This window comes from Hermetia illucens, chromosome 1, assembly GCF_905115235.1.
Source record: "Hermetia illucens chromosome 1, iHerIll2.2.curated.20191125, whole genome shotgun sequence".
In the NCBI taxonomy this organism is placed as follows: Eukaryota; Metazoa; Arthropoda; class Insecta; order Diptera; family Stratiomyidae; genus Hermetia; species Hermetia illucens.
In genome coordinates, this window is record NC_051849.1 from 58865302 (window position 1) to 58889196 (window position 23895).

At 40.3% G+C, this 23895-nt stretch overlaps 1 protein-coding gene across 1 annotated transcript in view; it reads left to right on the plus strand.

Annotated features, from left to right (window-relative positions):
* Positions 1-23895, plus strand: part of LOC119652275 (high affinity cAMP-specific and IBMX-insensitive 3',5'-cyclic phosphodiesterase 8) — a 485640-nt gene that overhangs the window by 166755 nt on the left and 294990 nt on the right. The window contains exon 3 of the mRNA XM_038056299.1: positions 22684-23209. Within this exon, the coding sequence (XP_037912227.1) occupies positions 23003-23209 (207 nt within the window). The 5' untranslated portion in view covers positions 22684-23002. The remainder of the gene's footprint in view (positions 1-22683; positions 23210-23895) is intronic.

Sequence of the window (23895 nt, forward strand, 5' to 3'; positions counted from 1 at the left end):
AGTTGTTGTATATTACTCGCTCAAATAGTTTGTCAATGGTACTGAGCAGACATATCGGTCTATATGAGGAGGGGTCACGCAGTAGTTTACCCACCTTTGGAATGAGTACGAGTTTTTGTAGCTTCCATTTCTCAGAAAATGCCCCTTCCCTAAGCCATGCCGTGAAAACTTGGGCTAACATACTTGGCGCTGCCGTGGCGGTAGTATTAGGGATTTTATCCGACCCTAGGGTCTTTTTTTAGTGAATTTTTTCGCTGCACCTAGAACCTCCGCATTTACCACTACCGGAACTTCGTTGGGATTTATATGTACTGCAGAAAGACTCTTTCAGTTCACATTTGCGGGGAACAAGGTATGTACTAATTCTGCAACAACTCGTAACAAGTAATCGGTGACGACCGCTTGCCTTTTCTTGATGACATCATCGACCTGCCTGCGCCACCTCATGGATCAGAGTCAGCTTCAGTATACATCCACTTGAAATATTCGGACTTGCTCTTCGTGATAGCTATTTGCATTTTTTTCCTCGAATTTCTGTATTGCACGTGTAGCTCCTCGAACTCAGGTCGGTTTCTTCTGCGCTGCGAGTGTCCCTAGAAATTAAGATTTCGTCTTGGGAAATCGATAGGCCGAAGCATAGAGGGCCCATGCCCGCTGCAATTTATCCACGACCTGTGAAACTTTTCCTTGTGCGCTTCCCGATAGCAATGTATCCTGCAGAACTAGTTTCTTGAACATTTCTGCTTCATATTTCTTGGTTACCCAGCTCATCGTTATTCTTTTTAATGGCTTCATAATATTCCTTTGCCAGATTTGGAAGACAATAGCCAGTGTGTGTACTCCTCGGAGACACGCCACTGCAGTTCTCTGATTAGAATATTATTGAAGAAGATGAGGTCAACCATCGATTGAAACTCTTCCCTCCGAAATTTGTTGGCTCCCCTAGAGTTGACAAGTACCACGTTCAAACGTAAGAATATATCCAGTAATATTCGTCCCTTGCATTCCTTTCTCTGCTACCCCATCATTCTACCGCGTATAAAAGTACAGAGCTGACGACTCGCGGTAAGAGTAATCGTTGACTGTGTTTCGGGCCGCATACATTTGGAAGCATCCTTGCCGGTGTTGAGCTGATAGTCGCCGCTTTCTACGCAGTAAGCTTGAACTATGGTTTAAAGCTCACCTTGGAGTCGAATGTTACTCCCAGGTATTTCAGCGATGACTAAGAACTAAGAACGCGCACCAACTCCGTCCGGTGTTCGGCAATCTCCAGCCCGTGGTCTTTAAGCCAAGAGTTGATCGTCCGTATAATCTCGTTCGCATATATCTGTACTTCGTCGGGGTCGTTGGATGTTATGACTGCTCCAACGTCATCTGCAAACCGCTTGTTTAGCGACTGGAAGCCGTAAAACACCATCATGCACCAAGTTCTATAGCAGAGCGCCCAAAACAGGCCCCTGCGGAATTTCTGCCGTTATTACATACATTTTCGATCCTTCGTCCGAATCATAAAGTAGTTTCCATTGTCGGAATCGAAGATTATATTTAATATATATTTTGGCGTTTGTGCCGCAATGAGCGCTTCGATGATGCGGTTCCATCTGGCGGAATTGAACGCGTTCCTGATATCAAGAATCACCAGTGCGCAGTACTTCCCTTCGTCGGAGGCTAGCTCAAAGGCCAGTTTGGTAGCATCAACGGCTGACCGAGTCTTCCGGAAGCCAAACGGCCTATCTGATAAATAACCGCCACTATCAATTAATGGATATAGCCGGTTATAGATTACCGGCTCGAGGATCTTGCCTATTGTATTCAGGAAGCAGATCGGTCTACAGGATATTGGTCCAACTATCGGCTTACCTATCTTCGGGATCAATACAAGCTTTTGTAATTTACACTCTCTTCTTTTAAGCAGTCTGTAAATACCCGTGCGAACATGCTTGGTGAGATTTTCATTTCAGTTTCAGCGGGGATTTGATCAATGCCGGTGGCTCATCACAGAGTTACTTAAACCAATAATTTTTAATTTTTGTGATGGTCCACTGCAACTTTTTGGGTGCTGTCTTATACTCGAGGTACGTTTGCCCATACTCTGGCGTGTTTCTTCGGCGTTGGCTCCGCCTTCTGGCCTTCAAGTATTCCGTACGACGCTGCGCTATTTGAGCATTCTACCAGTAGTTAGGGTTGCGCTTGCGAGAGAGTGTCAGATGCTCAGTATATCTGTTGGGACAGCTGCTTTTCTATGGAGGTTCCAGTAAGCTTGGTGGTCCACTGTAATACCTTCAGAAATGTATCCTCATCAAGTGCTCTTGATGATCAACCTGTTTCTGGTTTCATCAATAGCAATATATATCGCCTGGTGGTCGCTATGCGTGTATTCTTCGCTAACATGCCAGTGTAGACGCTCGAGTAGCGAATCACTTACGAAAGTGAGATCTACAACGGAGCCTAGCTCTCCAGGGTGACGTTTAATCAGAAGAAAACCTCCCTTTCCATTGGTTTTCCGGCTTCCCAACTCAATTGTCGTTGAAGTGGCCAGCAATAACTTTGGGATTGTGATCTTTGGCGTCTCTCGCCAGTTTATCTAGCATGTTGCAATTTTTGTGGTATTGTCATACTTGGGACGGCATAGCAGCTGTAAATGTAGAGATCATTGATCTTTACCCTTACAAAAATATATTCGCGGTGCTTCATTGCTTGCTGTAAGGGTCTATTATCGCAAGACCACCCCGCAGCCTTTCCACTTATGTCTGTTTCTCAAACGCCGAGATGGAGGCTTTTGTATGGTTCGAAGACAATAGGAACATCCTCTTCATACACTTTCTTTGCTAGCAAGTCCTGGGCGGCTTGGCAGTGGTTTAGATTCAGCTGGATGACTCTCATCTACTCTGTCTGTTCGTCTGTCTGTCTGTCACACCCGATTCGTTCGGAGATGGCGGAACCGGCTGTCACAAAAGGTGATGAGAACGTGTTGTCTGTTGTTCCATTTACATAAAGCAAGTCGTGCCATTTTGTGTTGATTGAGGGGGGACTCTCCATACATGTGAATTGAGGGTGCAAATTTTTTTCGCGAAATGTGGTCATGCGGGGTATCAAATGAAAGGGCTCAATTAGTACTTTTTGAAACTGGCCCCATATTTGATATCGGGCGCAACAGAGGGGAGTGAGAGCTCAAAATAAAACCTTCAAAAAGTGTAACAAGTTTCGTTCTCAGAACCTATTCAACCGAAAAATATGAGAAAAAATCACAGTGGTATATCTAAACGAAATCTAGGCCTCAAAATACATCCCGCTCCGATATCTGCACAAATAAAATTAATAATAGTATATTTCTACATTTTAGGAAGTTTGCCTGAAACCCTCCTTAAGTTCATGCTAGAACTACAAAATTTGGTGCTAACATAATGGATAATATAAGGCATAACTTTGGGAAATTTGAAGAAAATCCAAATATTATTACCAAAGTTATAGAAGGTGAAATTTTTATACTTTGTGTGAATTTCGTGTATTCTAAAACGTGTATGGCGTCATCATAACATATCAATTGGTCAATATCACAACAAAGTGAGCTCACGTGATTGGGAGTTCGAAGGGAAACATTTAGTTTTAGTTTTTAATCATTTATATTTGAATATCAATTACTCTAAACAGCTATATGTATGTATTTATGTGTATATGCTTTGGGGTAGTGCCTAATTCAGATAAACATATTTGTGCATTGAACAAGCGGAAGTTCGCGTACGATCAATTTATATATGTGCATATATAAGTAAAGTATTTGGTAATAGGCAATGTTTGTTTAGGGGGAGCGTAATATCTAGGTCTGTAAGATGTACGTATTTGTTGTAGTTTGAAAAAAATAGAGGACTATTTTGGGGTTTCAGCCATATACAAATGGAAAAATGTGCGTAGAAAGTTTCTCATATAAGATTAACATAAAACCTTTATACTCGAAGCACCAGTTTCCGGTATTCCCACTTAATTGTTAATGAGCTCCTTTCCATCCTCACCTCCCCGAATTTATTGACGCTGACTACCTTAAATTATTTGCCTCTGATTCGTCTCCGGAAGACTATGCTCTCTTGCAGTCCAACCTTGATACTTTGGGCAGTTGGTACTCTGTTAACAAGTTGACCCTGAATGTCAATAAATGCCACTGGATGTGCTATTCGTTTAAACCCCTCCCCAATATGCTTTTCCTACTCACTCGGCAGACAACCCCTTCGACTACTGGCCTCCTTTCCAGATCTGGGTGTAATCTTCGATGACAAACTTCGTTTCATTTTCCACTTCATTGACATCATCAATCGAGCTGCCAAAATGTCTGGTTTTATCTTACGTTCCTGCTGCGACTTTACTTCAATTCAGCCCTCCGTAACACTTATCAGAAACATCCTTTAGTCCTGCGATCCTTTAGTTTGCAATGAATTAGAGCTGCCGATCTCCGCCATCAACACTTTAGACTAGAATCACCCAACCAATGAACAATTGGTGTTGAATTTTCTGGTATGTAGGATTAAAGTTTTTAGCGCGGTTCAACATTTTTCGGTTGAAAAGTTTGGTTTACACTTTTTGTTGCCATGAGCTATAGACAGTGAATCTCACTGTCTATACCACTAAACACCTGTTTGATATTCAAGTGTGGTCGTTTTTAAAGTTTATTCTTTTGCCTATGCATTTTCGCGGAAATTTTTTTTCACATGGAATAAAACTGAAATCTGGAACTAGTCACAATGCAATCAAATTGGGAGCATGATGCTTCAATTCAATCTAAATATTCACTCCTTTGCAGGAACAAAAGAAATATGACTCCCAGTATATATGTATACTTCATACATTCATTCACGGTATATGCACACGAAAAAGAAAGTGTTTTATATTGAACTTTATAAAAAATTTGCTTAGGATTTAATACATACCATTCGCAAAACCGGTATATTAAGATTTATGGACGTCAGCTTCTTACCCACCTGAAAGGTCGAAAAAATATTCAGAAATTAATTAACTTTCGTGCTTCCAATTCAGTGCACCTTTTCCCTTAAGCTATGAATATAAAGCAGGAGGGATGCTGATTTATTGGTGCCCAGAGAAATTTCCATCGAGAAATTTCCTTCAAGCATAAAAGATACTGAAATAGGACACAAATTTTACAGTGTTGAATATATACCATTTTCATTGCCTGCAAGCTCATTCTTACTTACTACTATGTAGTACATATGTAAAAGTTGGTATATTATTTTCAGAAACGATCCAATTTTGCAAAATTTATATAAAAATGGTTCAAATTAGCGGATGGCAGCGAAGAGGTTCTAATCGAGAGTTTCGGTTCAATCAAAAGTTTACACTTTTTAAAAAGTTCGAAGAAAGGACGTGTCCGGGTTATAGATGCATAGATGTCAATTTCATATTTTCCTTCTTGTGAAGGACCATTGCTGGCCTGGGTGAACATTGACGCAACTGTGACAATATCATTGCAAGGGGAGCGGTATACCGGCCCTGATTTACCTCCTCTATGATGTTGTGAACTTTTTATGAATTTTGCAGTCTCGTCAAGGTCCTGCCGTAGCAGCGAACTGTGGAAAAAATTAGTTAACTTGTTCTCAATTAACTACTAGACTGTCAACTTAAATTACTTTTATATGTTATCCTGTAGTTGGCATCATAGTTCTCCTTGATAGAAAAGAACTAACTTTCTCAAGCATGCCATCTAAATTGGTTTCACAATTACATAGTCCTTTCAGAAGTTGCGTGTAACTAATTCCCAACTCACTTCCAATTGACAGAATGACTTTTTGTCGTGCTTCCGGAGGTGTTTCAGATACAACCAAAATTATTCTCCCTTTTCAACTGATTACCTTTTTGGTATAGAAATGTTTTCTACGAATTTGTCACCATCCCAAATCAACAACTTAGACTTTGTGAAGCCAGACGACGAAAAATAAGCTTCCTATGAAAATCGATAGTCCAGCAAGAATGTCACGGAAGTTGCTCAAGAAACTCCAGAAGAAGAAGTGTTAATATTAACTGCTACCAAAATATCAGTTACCATACCTACATGTAGGTTAAATGCGAACCCTTTCAACTACCATATAGCACGAAAATCACCATTCAATAAAAGGGAACCAATCCATGAAACGGAATAATCGCAAACGTGTCAATGCTATAAGACCGAAATCCTTCTTTTACAGAAAGGATCTCATGTGTAATATCACATGTGATTTATTTGAAAGGGGGAATACAATAAAAGATGATTTGACACCTTAGCAGTTTGGATAAAAGGAGAAGCGGATAAAAGGATTTGCGTATGATAAGAATCAACAAAGAATATAGTGATTCATTATTGATTTTCGAAAGGAAATCTACTGCTAATACAGACGGTGGAATTACATCTGATGAATGGGATGAAATACGCTTAGTATTTATAATCTACTCAGTGTTTTGAAAGTTTTCTATACAGATGATTAGTATTGTTAATATGGTATAATACTATAGGCGGCTGTTAGAACTATATAGGTGTAAATGGATCAAGTTGCAGACTTTTAAATTTAGGACATTTGAATGAACCCTGGCGTCTTACATCTGAAATGCTGGAACATAAGTGAAATAAGCAGAGATCGTCATATGACTCGGGTAATAGGATCGAATTCGGGAATATAAACTACTTGAAAATGATGAAATGGATGTTAAATCATATATGAACTTGGAAGCATTGAAAAGGTAAGAACATGAAACGAAATCAACTCCGTGCTTAACATTGGGCTTTAAACTAAAGTGTAAGACCAGATGGTGGTAAGCGATAAATTCCTCAATCAATTGGGAAGCTCAATAGCTCCAAATCATCCTGATTCAAATTCTGGAAGGAAATGCTAATAATAGATATGAAATCAAAGGCTGGAATCGAAGGGATTCATTGTGTGACAATGGATGAGTATGCAACCACCAACATCCATGGCTTCATTGATTTCGTCTGTAACAGGAATCTAATTATAAGCTAGCCCTAATTTCCACATCGTTATATCTACAAGCCAATAGGGGAACCACTTTGCTACCTAATCGGATAGATTAATTACTCTCCTTAAAACTGTGGTCATTCGATACTCTGTGGACTTGGTAAATAATCCGGAATGCCAGTGTTGCATATCTACAAATTAGGACACAACTGGACTTCCAACCCTAAAAGTGGATTCGGAATAAACATAATCTCTAAATTATTTGAAAATTAAAGTTGCTTGTGTGTGTGTTTGAGGTGGAGAAGAGGCAAAGTCTTTGAGCACTTAGACCTTAGTGGTCCATCGTACTCGATTCTCCCGTCAAACGGAATATACTGGAATTGTGTATGTATCGCAGGATTTCCGTTAGTTGATGTGATGTTATCCGCACCAAAAATCTGATGTCGGATGCGTCCATAGACGGGGCGCTCACGTAGAAAATGTTCCGGGAATCTCGCCTCCTCATTACAGGATGGGCACTTATCACCTTGGGGAATTCCTATTCTGAACATATGCCCAACTAGTAAATTTTAATAATAATAATCGTTGGCGCAACAATCCATATTGGATCAGGGCCTTGAAGTGTGTTAGAGCACTTCATTCAAGACCGTAACGGTACACCACAGTAGTATACTGTATGAGGCAATGTGGTCAGCATTGCGCTCGCCAGAGATTATTACCCTGATTTGACTCAGGTACTCATTCACAGCTGAGTCGACTGGTATCCGACGTCAAATCACGATACAAATCCCACTGCCGCCAGCGAGATTTGAACCGCGACCTTCCGTACGACAGCCTTGTGCTCTAACCACTCAGCTATCCGGACACCCTAGTAAATTTTGCCAGTCAGAATGCTTACTATACTTCTGCAAGTCTTCCTGATTTTCGACAGGATAAACGCCCTCAATGTAGCTTGACTTTCATGACAGGTTGCTTTTGCCCCTCAACAGCTCATCAATCATCCATGTTGCCGCCCTTAGGATCGTTTATACGTCAGCCTGAAAAACCGTTGTATATTGTCCAAAGGCCACTTCTCGTTTTTACTCAAAGGTAGACTCCTGCTTCAGAACCCTTTTCTGTTTCTGAGCCATCGGTGTAGAAGACGTCAGCATATCCTGACACGTATTGTTCTGGTTTGCCCCAGTTTTCTCTTCGTTTCAAGATAACTTCATATCTCACACCCAACAGATGTATAGGGATCCGAGATTCAGAACGCATTGCGAAAATTAGATTTATTTCTCCCAATAACTCTGTGCCGCCAAGTCTATTGTTTCCCTGTAAATCTAACGAATTAGTCTAACTGCGCCCGATGGTGATATCCAGGCATACAGTTCTTTTCAGTGTGGCTAGTATACAGCGAAAAACCTTTGGTTTCAACTTAACCCACCACACTACGAGCGAACACCGCCCTAATGATAGCAACATATATCCACATCACTACCTGAGGTCTAAGTCCCTATGTTGAGGCAAAGGGCCACATCCACAGCCCATAAACTATGAGAGCTCGCTTCATCTCTACCTTTACATGTTTATTCCAGAAAAGCTTCTCGTCTAGGTAGGTAGGTATCGGTGGCCGCTCCGAGGAGCCCAATTAGCGCTTTGATGCGCCGTTTTGATGCCACAAACTCCTAAAAAGGTGACTGTCGTTATGGGAGCAGGGAGGCAGAGTCCAGCCGGCTCGGATCTTCAGAGCCAGCCCGTAGCATTCACGAAGGAAAGCAGCTCTCCCACCCTGCAGCTAGAAATCTCTCTGAAATCCCCAAAGAATGGGTTACCCAGTGTCCGCAGCCTGACTCTAGCCAAAGCTGAGCAATTGCAGAGAAAGTGCATGAGACCGCCGTAATCTTGAATGCATTTGCGCGCTTATGGCACAGGAGCTCTTGTGATCGGGCTATGTTATAAGCGGGTCTAATTCTCCTTGACTTGCACAGCTTGTAAGCCTTCGCCATCTCAGGTCCGTGGCTGCTAGGTAGTGCGAGTAGACTCGGCCCCCGACAGCCACCAGCGGAACACCGACTGTATTCGCCGAGGGACTGCCAAGAGCAGAGCTTTGCCTGGCCAATCCGTCAATAGCGTTCAACAGCGGACTGATTCCATGCTGCCTTCTTGCGTCTTAAATCACAGTGTCATTCAAGATTGCGATAATTAGATGGAATTTTTTGTTGCTCTAGTACAAATCAATGAAGGAGTATGGGTTTCCCTTGAGGTGCAAGAGCACCAAACACTTCAATCTCGGATTTCTACAAAAATATATATTTTTTATATTTCTATGAATCCATCTAAAATGCAAATAGAATTTCGTTAATTGTAATTGCCTAAATTACAACAGATATTGATGCAAAAAGTGGATTCACCCAAGTGTTAAACAGAGCTCTCATTTGCTTATCTCCCTAAAGCATCGCACCGACATCAACTCCATTTTCCTCAAATTCCTAGCCTCTTTGCTTGATACTTGAATACACCTTTGTAAAGAACCTGGGGTAAACAGGATGGTCAAACGATCATCCTGAGTGGCCGAGGATGACCTAGAGGGAAGAGCTATCCCAGAAACCTCCAAATTTGGCAAAATTGACCGTGGAGGTCGGCCCGCAAAAGCTGAAGTTCCATCAAAGTGCCCCTTTGACACGTTATTGCGCGCCTCTGTGCTAGCCAGGCTAGCAGCTCTCCCATACTTGATATCCTCAGGCCATTAATTGGAGGATGCCCCTAGTATAGAAGGGAACCTCAGGGACCGCGCCTCAATAACCATCTGAGGCAGGAGAAGCAAAAATCGAGACTATGATCCGTCGTAGATCTTCCCTTTCGATCACGGCACTCATATCCGGAGACTTACGGCTCCACGCACGCGGTCGAGCCGTTTTTTTTTATTTCTGCAGGCTTCGCGCACGTTCTGGTTTGTTCCATTAGGCCGTCGGGAATTCGTCTGTTCTTGTCTCATTTTTAGATCCGGCTCGGACCCATCCATCGGTATAGATAAGTTAATTTTGTACAAATGACACGTGAGGGATGAAAGCACTCAAAGGCTCCCTCCCCCACATTCCCGAGCCTGGCTAGCACAGAGGCGTGCAATAACAATAATAAGCTTCGGTATTTGCGGGCGGACCTTCACCATCAATTTCGTGATCTTTTTAAATTTCTGGGATACCTGTTTCTTCTAGGCCGTCTTCGGTCATTCGGGATGTTCGGTTGATCATCCTATTTCCCCCACGTTCATTACAATGGCGGCGTTATTTTCGTGTGCTAAAATAACCGGCCCGGATTTGGTCGTGGGCACATTGGCCAGTGTATATGAAATGCGTGGTAACCGCGGCAGATAAAATCCTAATAAAGATTAGTTGTAGACCCCTTTGTGTTCCTTCTAATCATCATCATCATCAACGGCGCAACAACCGGTATCCGGTCTAGGCCTGCCTTAATAAGGAACTCCAGACATCCCGGGTTTGCGCCGAGGTCCACCAACTCGATATCCCTAAAAGCTGTCTGGCGTCCTGCCCTACGCCATCGCTCCATCTTAGGCAGGGTCTGCCTCGTCTTCTTTTTCTACTTTGGGAGGTATGGTACGGTAAATAAGTAAAATTCTACACTTTTATGCTATAAGAACTACTCAATGGAACTTATATTAAGACTATAAGCATACGAGTTTAACTTTATTATAAAAATGATAACAGGATCGGGATTTTACAGAGTGTGAGAATAATAGCGAGATATCAAATTAGGAACTTGGCGCGCTCGACGAATTGATGTGCTCGATCTCGGTATAGTAGTAAAACTGAACTCATTTTAATATTTCTAAGTCCCTTTATACAGTTCAATTTCATGTGTATTGTAAGTGTCTGTTATTCATGGATGCTGGTGCATGTGTTTGGAGAAAAATGTAAAATAAGAACCCGGTGTATAAAATTGTTTAAATATGTCTCGAGCAAGTTCCCGTAAAACAATAGATTAGAAAGCGTATGCATATGTTGTATGAGGAAGCTCGATAAAAATAAAATGATTGCTTTTGAGAAACCAGTCTATGAATAAATATGGCGATAATTAGATTTATTTTTTGGTGTGTACAGTGTTCGTATTTTATGTTTAATGTAGTTTTGATACAATTTATTTGTTGTATACTTTTGCGGCGTGGACGCTACACTACCATAGATATTGCCCTTATAGACTTTCCGGGTGGGATCGTCCTCATCCAAACGGATTAAGTGACCCGTCCACCGTAACGTATTGAGCCGGATTTTATCCACGACCGGACGGTCATGGTATCGCTCATAGATTTCGTAGGCTACGGAATCCTCGATCCTCATGTAGGGGACCAAAAATTCCTCGGAGGATTCTTCTCTCGAACGCGGCCCAGAGTTCGCAATTTTTCTTGCTAAGAACCCAAGTTTCCGAGGAATAAATGATCCTTCTAATAACAGCGATTCTTTCCAAAATAATTGTCGGATGTATGGAAAAAACGCATCCAAAGCTTAATCGAGAACGCTGTTTTTATTCCGTATTCTATCCGCGATCTCCTCCCTCCTATTCCACCTTCACAGCATTTTATGCATCATTGGACGCCCATGTTTTCAATACCCCTACTCAGAGAAATGTTGTCGTAGGTCCAGTCTGCCCAAATTGTCCGAGATACTTTTCCCTTCTGTGAGTGGTGACTATTTCTTTTGCAAAGAAATGAATGATTTCAATCAATTGCCATTTTCTTTCGTAAATATTATATATCAATCATACGTTCTTGGCTTCTTCTGACCTACGTTAGATGAGTTGATTCGTAAAAAGTGGCAAGAAACTTGAATCTGAAGATCATTGCTTTTAAAGGACTTGCTCTTATTAGTGGTACGATTTTACGGTTTACGATTTTACAGACACATATCGCATCAACTATGAGCTGGTCATTTCTTCATTCAATTCGCACAAATCCTGGCGCTCATTAAATCGTTGATGATATCAAACTAAAGATTTGAATTTACAGTTCAACCTTTTTGGAATGATAGATTGGTTCTTTAAATTAAAGAGCGGACAAAATAATTTTTGAACGCATATTTCCTCATACGGAATACTAATCCAACCTGGTTTAAACCTTTATCTCACAAAATGCAGTAGAAACCTCAATTGCATGAAAAAGCTATTCGAAGATTCATTCGTTCGTTACTGTGGAAGTGAATTCAGTCAACCGTTGGCAATGTAAAATTTACCTCCGTATTTTCCGTATTGTATGAATATGAATGTTTGGATGGTGGATACGGATCTGTGGTAGCTGAAGGACACAATATTCCTTTTATGGGATAGTAGTACGGAATGTGTGCCTGAACAATGTTTTTGCGTTTGTATATGTGCCCATCATCCAACAGCACAGCTCTATCAGCGACAAATATACATCCTTCCACAGATGTAGACATCCCGGAATGAGGAAAATCCACAGGAGAGCCGGCAATTGAATTTTCGGATCACTGATTTGCGACCTCACTTTGTTGGGCATAATAAACTTCTATTGCCGTGTTTCCCATCAAGGTATCCGATCGGATTCGATTAAAGCTCTACGGTCATGAACATTTGGTCCCGGAATGAGGTCTTTTCACTTTGGTTGGTAAATCTTTTAATAAATGAAAATTACTTTCTGCACTTCAGGTGAGTGGAAATTGATTTAGAAGGTCGATATGGGAGGAAATGGGTAAATATTTATTTCTAATAATATAATATTCCTGTTGACATGCCAGTTTTGTAACAATGAAATCGCTAACCCAACTTTGAGTTTCTGATTAATTTGCTGTGAATGGCTTGTCCTCTTATCTGCAAGTTGCATAGTCCTTGAAATATTATTTACATAGTGAATTATTTGTGTCGCGGCGCCTAAGAAAAGGTGCTATATGTAATCCCAGTTTGAAAATCAGCGCTGCATGCACTTAAAGACTAATTACGTTCTATAGAAGAACAGCTCTAAGCTTCCAGGACCGCGGAAATGATGCCAATGGATATCTCGGAAGATGAAATGATCAACATAAGTAACGTTAAGTGCATCTCTGGCTGGAGAGAAAGCATGAGGAGATGAATTTTAATTTCACCCAGTTTCTCGCAGGCCATGAAGAATACCACCAATACCTATACAGATTTAATTTAATTTACCTAATTGACAAAATCGAGATGGAGTTCTGCAGGACCCAGTGCACGTATTCTTTCAATGATCAAAATTCTTTGAAAAAAGGAAACTCTCTTAACGCCAGTAGCTGTCAATTTGATGAGAGCAAACCACTTGAACAACTGAGCAGCCGCGAAAGATATTACTTTCATAGCTGCGTATTTGGGCTAGTATACGGTAGAGTAACGGCTTTGTTGGGTATGAATCCTCTATTTCCAGCCAGATGATAGTCTAATGACGCTTCCAGCAGAAGCTTATCAGATGGAGGAGTGCTAGTGATTTGTCAGTGTCATATAGGCAGTGATAATTCTACTAAAAAACAGAGATTTTGACTTTCTTTTTCGTTTCAGAGCTTATTTTAAGTCATGAGCGTGTTTGACTTCTATAGGTCGAGATTTTCATATTCTTAGGTAAAGGTCAGTACATGATGGCATAGGATTCTATAGGTTTGCCTCTTGGCAGAGAAAAGAAGCGTCTGTAATTTGAAGAAATTGCATAGTTTTATAAGATATGGAGTGTACACTTGGTATATGTTAAAAAGGATAGGGCTGAGGCGACCTTGCGGGATAATTCTCTATTGTGACAAAGGTTTTGTGTATTAGTATCCTTTGTGACAAGACTTTTTCAGTGAACAGACTTTGTTTCGCTTGCGGACTATGCTAGGATGTCAGTAGAAGATTGGGGGCGCACCAGAAGCTGACCGAGCCTTGAATTCCAATAATACGTGGCTGTACCCTTCCATGTAAAAGGTTTGGAAATTAGGGGAGTTGTGAGATCTGCGGTCCTTGGAGCACTGACGATTTCAGATCTAAGGAATTCGCGATGTGGTCCATTTGGTCAATAGGCATTTTGCTCTTAACTGTGCCAGAAGTCATGCGAGTCCTCCGAATCGTAAATGACCGGAATTTTGTCGTCTTTTATTGGTCTCTTTTTGCTTCATCTGCTTTAGTTACCTATATAAACTTTTGTTTTCCGTAGGTCTCGTTAATTTTTGGATTGAAAGATTTTCCAAATAATCTGTCGTTTTCTGGATTGTTTTTGAAGTAGAGTCTTTAGTGAGGTTAAGACCACCCCATTGAATTGTTCTAATTATTCTGTTGAATCACATTTGGGAGAAGGTATGATTGGAAGTAGATGGCTGAAAGTAGGCAGAGACAAAGGTTAAATTTGCTGAAAGGTTTTTTGAGCTTGTTATGGGATCATCTTGGTCGGTAAGGTAAGTTCCCTTGAAAAATTGAATGCGCTTACTGCAAACTGTGGCAATGCCCCAATAATGGTTAGCTCCCGGTTTGTGACTGCTATTGTAACCTTCAATCAATTATAATAATTTCATAGAAGTTTTGTGAGATTTTTATGACTCAGACAAAAAGACTAAATACAGGAGCTTCATATCCCAGCACATTGTTGAAAATTGTATGATGTGGAAAAATTATTTGACCTTCTACGGTAAATGCGTGAGAAAAATTCCACGAATTAGGTCTGGTGTTAGTGCCGAAGTGATAAATTGATCAGGTTTGATGTGGATCTTGATAGGAGGCTTCGTTCCTTGCTCAATTATTTGATCCATGAAGGATATCAAGATTCTTTCGATAATGCCATATCGGAACAAGTAGTCATGCGGTATAAAAGGATTCCCATATTCCTTTTGATTTTCTTACTGGTGATAAAATAATGTTAATTGCAAAATTAAAGTTGATCTTAATTCTAGAAATGCCAGCCTTTTTAGTATCCTTGATACCCTGAACGTTGAACCCTTTGATTGATTCAAATGGGAAATGCTGATTTTTTAATCGTCTTGTGAAGTGACTTCATCGGTAAAAACCTGGCATGTTGGTGAATCATTTTAAGGTGGGATTTCCATTAAAGTGTCTACTGAAGTGAATAAAGCTTCAGTAACAGAAGTTACTAGGGTTTTTTGTCTCCTAATGTTAGCACATTACAAGTGGGAAAATCCTTCAGCGTCTTTCAAACTGGATGATCGCTTATGGAAACGAGGTAATTTTGCGTACGACAAGATTGCTAAATCGAGTATCCTGCCAACACAATTTTGAAGAATAAACCGAAAACTATAACAAATGAACAGGGTAAACTGCTGTAAAAAATTAAGAGTTCACCATACGCACCATTCTAGTTACACTGCAATAAAAATATGACCGAATAGATGGGCTGCCAAATAGGAAGTGGTTATGATGTTCTCAACCTCCCCAGAATACAAAATCGCACTGCCGTTAGGTTGTCCAGAATTCTACCATTTCTCTTTAGTTTAGGTTAGGATACCGCTTCGACATTGTCGAAATTCTCGCTGAAATTGATGGAAACCACTTTCGACAGCAAAGGGTCGAAGCCAACCTAATAATAAATGAGGTGCACTAGCGCTAATTTAACGATACTGCACATTTTGATCTGTTTATCTAGTTTTCTTGGTAACTCGGCTTTCTTAGGCTAGAGCCTATCCAAGGTGCATTTACCAATAGTTTCTGGATCAATTAAATTTTGATTTAATGTCAAATTCCGTGTCAACATCGGAGCTAAGTTAATATGAATAATAAAAAACCAACAAAATATAATTGAGAATACTTTCCTGCTACCAAGTTTACTTTCCACCGATTCAAGGCAGCGTGAAAAAGAGCCACAAACAATTTCAATTCACCCCAAAACAGCGAAATCCAAAGAACTTTATCCAGGAAATCACAATAGAATGCTTTTAGTTGTAATTACAGTTTCGACGGGTTAAGCTCCCTATTTCCGTCGAATGATGACAACCGAATCGTCATTCCGTAATGTTGAATAAGAATTGATGTTCCTGGAAATGTAAATACAAATCCTGAAGTATTTGGATTACTACAAGAGTTCTTGAGAAATGAGGATGAATTCTAAGTGAATGAAATTACTGTTGTTGCTGCCACTACTCCTTATTCATTTGAATCAATTTATGGAATTGCTATTATTTCCTGATGTAATCGGAATGGGGAAAAAGGGTCATCAATGAATATTTTGACAGTATATCCATTGCTATGAAAAATTGCAGTGAAGTAAAAATAAATTTGTTCCTTTGGAAGGAACTGGTATGTTTTCATTTCAAGATTATCGACGGAAGAGTAAGTGGATACCAATTTTAGCAATAATAAGTAGGTAGGCAATTAACGACCAACATTATCTGCTTGAATACCCAAGATAATCGCAAATAATATCCGGCAACAAGAATATTTGTGAAGTGTGTAGTTCATGCTAAGATTATTCGACCCAGCCCTTCTAGTTTTTTGCACAGTGATTGATAAATAGTCTTGGGTACATACTCCCTGCCATCCGAAAGATAATACGTACGAATTAGCCGGAAATATGAATTGTCGATGTACCAAATACTGTATTTCCAGAAAGCTTTCCACAGCGTTATTAAAGAGTATATCTCGAATAATGTACGCAGTAGGGTCATCATTGAAAAACCTACTTCCATTAACAGGAAGACATATGACGACAAACCGAAGTTGGTTGAAAGTGCATTTCCCTGCAGACAACATTTTACTTTACTCTCGGTAACGTCCAGTATGTTACCTTGGCCGGATAGTGTATGTGGCTTCGATGGATGGTTAGATCCTTCCTCAAACACAATAACTGATGATATCTGTTAGCTTTGCTCTGTGGAGTGTAGGGCATACACAGACTCTTACACTTAATGCTGGGCAATTGATAAGCCTATAGCAGCAGAATAGCACAAAGATGCACACAAATGTCCATAACCAACCGAAATTTAAACCAGCACCAACGATTTCAAGAGGCAGAGCCGAGAAGAATCAGACTACGATAAATACCAAGGTTCTGAGTCTGAAATGTCATCGCATCGTTCTATCTGCATTAACAGATAAAGTACCAAAGGTCTCACATAATTTGTATGTTATACTAGGAAGCGATGATTTTCCAGAGCACCGTTCAATGGTTGAGCAGCAATACATGAATAATCGTCGCGAGTGGGAAACAGTACCCTTCAACAATTTTATTAATATTCCATCATCAGGCTGCCTCAGTAATTTTAGAAATCAAGAGTGACAAAACGGTGTAGTAGTTTAATTACACATACTCTGAGCTATTCAAACCCCATTTATTGTACACACCAAACGCTCAGGAGAATTAATTTTCTATTTAATTCTTAAGAGCACTTGTTCTTATTCAATCAAATTGTACTGATCTCAATCCGAGATGTTTTTGCTTTTTATGCAAGATTTCGTGGCGGCAAAGTGTAGTATAGAGCAAAACGCGAAAGTTCGTGGGTACTCACGGTGTTGTATGCCTGCTAAAACAACACCAGCTGTCTCGTTGCCAAACCGTATCTCCACCGGAACCTAGTGATTGCTAGGTGTTTTTTCATAACAAAAAAAAATAGAATGCGAACCCCAGTTTATAAAACCGGGAAAAACTTTTCTAAGTTGGCTTTCCCATTTGAAGTTGATGTACGATCTCACTCCGAAGAAACTAACTACCATAAAGTCACGAAGGGAGCATCGAGCTGGATTGAACATATAACGGCGAATGAGGCACAAAAATAGAACAAACGAGTTGCGCTTTTCCTAATGGGTTGTGCGCCTTCAGTGGAAGCCAAAAAAAGAAGAATGGCTATAACTTATATTATAACTGCTTTGCGGTAATTCATGACCTCTAGGTTTCCTTGTCAACTGAAATAGGAAACCTCCTGTCATCAGCCTTGAAAGTGTAATCGAACGACTGTGAACTTTATGTTTGCCAGACAAATTTCGGAACGCCAACTTTATAAACGCTCTTGCCTCTATCGAGAAGGACATATTCAACGGAGCAGTGGAATCAACCTCACTGTTCTAAGTTTGATATAAATAAATTAATCGCCCACGTGTTAGTCGAACATCTTCCAACCTTGATAAGAGGCATACAGAGTGGAGTCACTATTTTTTAGCAAGGCGCCCTGGGCGGGAATAATCTCTGAATCACGCAAGGCCTTTAAGGGGATATGGCTACCACAATAAGGCCAGTTATTAGGCACTCCGGCAGTGACAAATGATCTTCACACCTTTGAAGACATTATTATGAATACAGTCACGAATAAATGTGTTCCTACCCACAAAAAAAACAAGTCAGTCAAACAAGTCAAGATTTTGATCAAACTTGGAGATAATATGCTTCTTATTATATTTTATACTAATACCAACTTCTATAACTCTAAGGTAAACTTAAGGGGGGTTTTACTCAATTTCCCCAAAAATATGGTAATATACTATTATTAACTTTATTTGAACAGATATCGATATGGAGAGTATTTTGAGGCCTGGGCACCGTATAGAGGCCTATTCATGATTTTTTTCAGATTTGTCGGTTGGGTAATTTCTGAGAATGGGTCCGTTAAAGAAATCATCACTTTGCACCCCTCCCACTCCCCGCTATCTTGACAAATCTCAAAACTAAGACCGGCTTCGAAAAGTACTGATCGAGACCTTTCATTTGATACCTCACATGACTATATTTGGTGAAGAAAATTGTTCCACCCCATTTTAAAAAAATCACAGAAAAAGAAAGCACCCGACGTAAACTAACTAGCATAAGCTAGCAGCCGTATATAAATCGACGCTTATCCTGCCGAGCTGAAGAAGGAAATCTGGTTTTCGCTAGAATACTGGCGAGAACGTCCCGTCAACTGAAGAAAGCACTCCGCGTAATTCATTGATTTAAGACATTCCGCACTACATACTAGAACTTTCCTGTGTGGCCGCGTGTTGCACATAAAAATATCATAGACAAAAAAGTAAGATAATTTCCAAGAGCTCAATAAGTTACCACTACTTGTGGCCATTGGCACAGATACAATTTTCTTTCGGACATACAATATAGAACGTTAGAAGAGTTTATGTCCTTGCTTATGGATGGAAAGAATTAATTTTCGGTACGTAACCGATTGGTCATCCTGATGCCTGGGTTCGCAAGATCGTGTACTGTTGGAACACTTATACCAGAACTGTAGCATCAACAAGCTGTTGTTTGACAGTTTAAAATGCCTGAACGGCCTCAATAGATCTCGCAACCTCGCGGGAGTCTTTAGACAAGTGAGCGTTTAGGATTGCTTGGTGATAAGGGTCTTGGACAGGAAACGATGATAGAAGTTTAACATGCCCAACAACTTTCGCCGACGCTTCACCGTGGTTGGCAAGGGATAAGTTTTGATCGCTCTAACCTTGCCTGGGCCTGGTTGAATACTGTCAGAGGTGATCATGTGGCCGAGAAATTTCACCTGCTTTTGTAGTAATTTACATTTTTCAACATTTAGAACGAACGCGGCCTCAAGGAGACGTTGAAAAAGCTCGAACTGGTCCAAATGCCTAGATTCGGAAGAAGAACATGTACTACAGAGTAGATGAATCTCTGGAATGTCTGCGCAGCGTTGCACAAGCCAAATCTCATCCTGATGAACTTGAAGAGTCCGAAATAGCTGTTTCCTTTATGTTTTCGGAAGCTACAGGGATTTGATGATACGCCTTGGCCACCAGATCGAAAGTCGTAAAAATACCGCAGGTTGTCAATGAATGCGCAAAATCATGAATAAATGGAATACGCTATCGGTCGGGTATTGTCTGAGCATTAAGACGTCTGTAATCTCCGCAAGGGTCCCATCCGCCATTTTGGCTTGGGGACAATATGGAGAGGTGATGACCAATAGCTACTGGAAGGTCTGCTTCATGAGATCATCGAACTCTTTTCTTGCAACAGCTAGCTTCTGTGGTGGGGGGACGCACCTTTGATAAGATTGGGGTGCTGGTAGTGTTGATTTGGTGCACACTTTCAGTAGTTATGTTCCGATATTTTCGAGTAGTGCGCGAATGCAATGGTCGGCTGCCTCACTTCTCGAAGTAGTTGGCTGGGGGTACGGGCACCCAGCGTCAGCTCGTTCAGCAAATGATTAACTTACTGACAGCCAGCGTATGAGCTGCTCCTTTAACAAGTCGCAGGAGCAGCTCTTCAATAGGTCCGCAACTAGCCCGATGGTCGAGATCGATAAGCGCGTGATTAAAGCATGTGGTGTCCGTTATGATGCTTGCAAACGGAAATTGTGCTTCCAATTGCCGGAATCATTAAGAATAGAATTGGATTTCAAAAACTATAAAATAAATAATCTTCTCTAAAGAACTACCCGAAGGAAAATATTATGAAAATAGAAGTCCTTAATGTTTTATTTTACTCCTTGCAACCTGCAGAGTGCTGCTCAGCATCTGCTTGAAGCCAAATGATCATAGAGCGAATCCCAAAAAAATCGCAGTTGCGTAAAAAGGCGTTGCTGTTTTCGTTGTGTCATCAGATACCCGGTTGTAGACGAGACGGGTGTCGATACGGTCGGAGGTGCTGGGAAGAGGTAGTTGCATATATAGGTTGTTGCTGTAGCTGTCGCCGTTGCGCCCGTGGATGTGAAAGTTGCAACAGAAACAATTTCGCCAGCGACAGGATTTTGTTGGCCAGAGGCGAAGCCACCCGCAGTAACTATGGCTACCGTTTAGACCACCATTATCACAGTTATATAAAATCAAGTTCAATTAATATTAACAATTAACTAACACAGGACGTACTTGGCGACTAGTTGAAGGAAGTATAATGTGCCCACCTCGTGTCAGGCCGCCAGATGTGCCGGTCGTAGTTCAGTGCATTGTTCGAGGCATTTCACTGCCGTCGATGCAGTCGATGGTTCACTTCTCCACTGTGCCACCACAAAGGCGACAAGTAGTTGCCGAAAAATGCATATTTGCCAATTATCATTTTTAAGTAAAGAAAAAGGAAACTATTTTTGAATTTTCTATTTATATGAATACAACTATCCTCAAACGCTTTGCACGGAAGTTTTATTAATAATTTCGAATTGATTACTCTCGTCCTCCCAGTTATCAATTAGCGCACACTGATGAATTTCCAATGTTTAGTTGACATCCAATAGAAAAGGGTGTACCAAGTAGAGAAAATCAGGAAATATCTCCGCAAGTTAATGCATGAGAAGCGTACTTTGAGCGAGTCGAGATTGTGTGGAAAATTTGTAGCTAATTTACGCTGAATGAACCGGCTAGTGTCCCAGAATATCTATAGAGATAGGGATTTGGTATATTTCCAGTAGGGTAAATTAGTACTTATGTAAGGCTTCTATTCAAAAGCCAACGAATTTGTCAAATTTGTGCAGTTGTTAACCCACGAAGGTACAACTGCATTGACGGAGCATCCCTAGACAGGGTGAAAGCAAGGTCCTATCAGCTAGATACTTCGATTGGGGGAGCAGAAGAGGAAATCCACCAAGCAACGATGCGGACCCTTCAACTCTGGGAATTCAAGAAAATACCTTCAATGGAGAAAACAACTCTTCTTGCAAATCCTAGCCTGGAAGGTGCGAGACACTGAACTAAGAGCAGCAGGGTAACCGCTGAAAATTAAGCTTGTGGTGAAAGATGACTAGCGGATCTCAGTTGACTGTCTAATTGACTTGAGAAGTTGAAGCAATTATATTACCAAAGACTACGTTCAACGCTTTTGTCAGCAAAAGAAGAAAACGATTATAAGTCACCAGAATTTGTGTTCAGCGATGGATCGCGTCACGATGCGCTGGAAAATGTAAACACAAAAACCCTGTTTTCGAAAAGGTTAGCTTCCCGCCATGCTACGTGCCATAATGTTTCTTACGATGGAAAAATTGACTGTTCCCGTAACAGCTTATGTCTCCCTTGTCCCAGTTTCTTATTGCAAAATGAATAGGATGAAAGGATTTCAGGGCATATCGCGATATACTTCCACTCAGGAATTGATGGATGAGCTGGAGCTGCGATTGGAACCCTTTCGGGATACAGTTCTGGACGAAGAGAATAGGGTTTGTAAGGAATTCATTAATCATTACTGGGTAATGAACAGTACCTAGTTCCGACTCCCTAGCGGGGAAATAGTATCAAATTAGGAGATTCCCACCATATAGCAGTATGGCCCCGTATCTAAGTATAATAATGATAATAACCGTTGGCGCAACAATTCATATTGGATCAGGGCCTTGAAGTGTTTTGGAGCACACTTCTTGAGAACCGCCAACTATAGCTTTGACTGTGCCCTATAGCAGGCCTACTAAAATCTGCATGAACAGCATAAAAACTGGTAGATACACTATACTTCCCAAATTAGTATAGTAGTATCCACAGAAGAAATCTGTAACGTGACTTTCATCGGGAGCCATTTTTCGTCTTCTAGTCATTGTCGGCCTCCTATGAATTTGTCAAGATGTTTTTTCGAAAAATTTTGCTGACTGAGGAACATCTGCGACATCTTAATGTTTCTGCACAAGGAATTTTATTTCACAAATGAAATATAATGTACTTTTAACTCGGCCGAATCACATATTGTAGAAATCGTAAAAAGGTACTTTTGGTGTCAAAACAACAATGACAACAATGAGTATAGAAAAAAAACAAACATATTTCTTCACTGTAATTACTATCAGTTTACATTCCAAATATAACTAGATTAGCACTTTCCAAGGACCCTTGACATACTCATTAATAATAAATTATTGCAATAAAATTTTCTCTTTAATTACAGCCCCAACAGTCATAAAATAGTCCGACAAGTACCATTCAACAGTCATTTCACATCATCAATATGAACGACGCGTACCTGACAATTCAATTGGAAAATTTATGTAATTTGTACGACTTTCCATCGAAAATGTTCACCTTTCGATTCGAAGGAATCGACGAGAAAATCCATTCGAGCAGAAAACGGTTGTAATAATTTCGTGTCACATACGTGCCATGACCAGAACGTATATCATCTCGTCAAAACCGTCATCAAGCCATTGACTCTCATCAAACGACAAGTGATAGGACAATAAATTACATTATAACGAATTTCCGTGGACATGGGTTGTACGCCAAGTTTTCTAACAAATACCAAAGATAGGACGAGTTTCTTCTGTATGAATCTGCGACGTTCGAGATTCAGCCGACCTAACAACAATAATTGCACAGAATTGCCTAATGAGGATTTAAACAATCAATTATGCAGTCAAGCCCTGATAAATTCAGCAGGACAGCAGCAGGTGAAAAACGATGTGGACGTGGAGAAGGTCAGTATTCAATTAAGGATGACTAATTTATTTTAGATAAAATATCCTGACTTTTGTTAAGTGTGCATCTTTGAATAATTTAGCATTATCATCGACATTCGAATATTTTTATGATATTATTTTGCAAGGAAGAATTGAGACTAATCACTCATGACAGTATTAAATCCTCACACAAATAAGAACAAAGTGATCATCCGGTCCAAATTGCAGGAATATTTCATGTTTTATAATAAGCTCCTTCGTCAATGTCAATATTGATTTGTGGATTTGATGTGAAAGTCAGTGAAACCTCGACAACTAACATCCAAAGCTTTTCTTGTCCCCTGTCAAACATACCAATCATATTACGGAATCTTCATCCACACAAAATGATTCCAAAACGAAATTGAAATGCCAAATGAAATATTTTGGAAGCTGAGATAAATGCTATTTGATTTCGTGAGAGATTTTGATTCTGCACAAGGAAAATATTCATGAAAAATGTCCGGGCTTGGGATCACAAAGTCTATTTAGTATTTCTATGGTGAATCGAAATGCCTTAATAATTCGCGTTGATTGGCCTCGTTCAATTCGGCTAGTATTCCACATTCAATAAATCAAGCAAATTCTTAATTCCCTGCAAAGTCTCGGGAATAGAACATCTATTTAAATAAGTCTACCTCTTTTATGGAAACCATTGAATACAC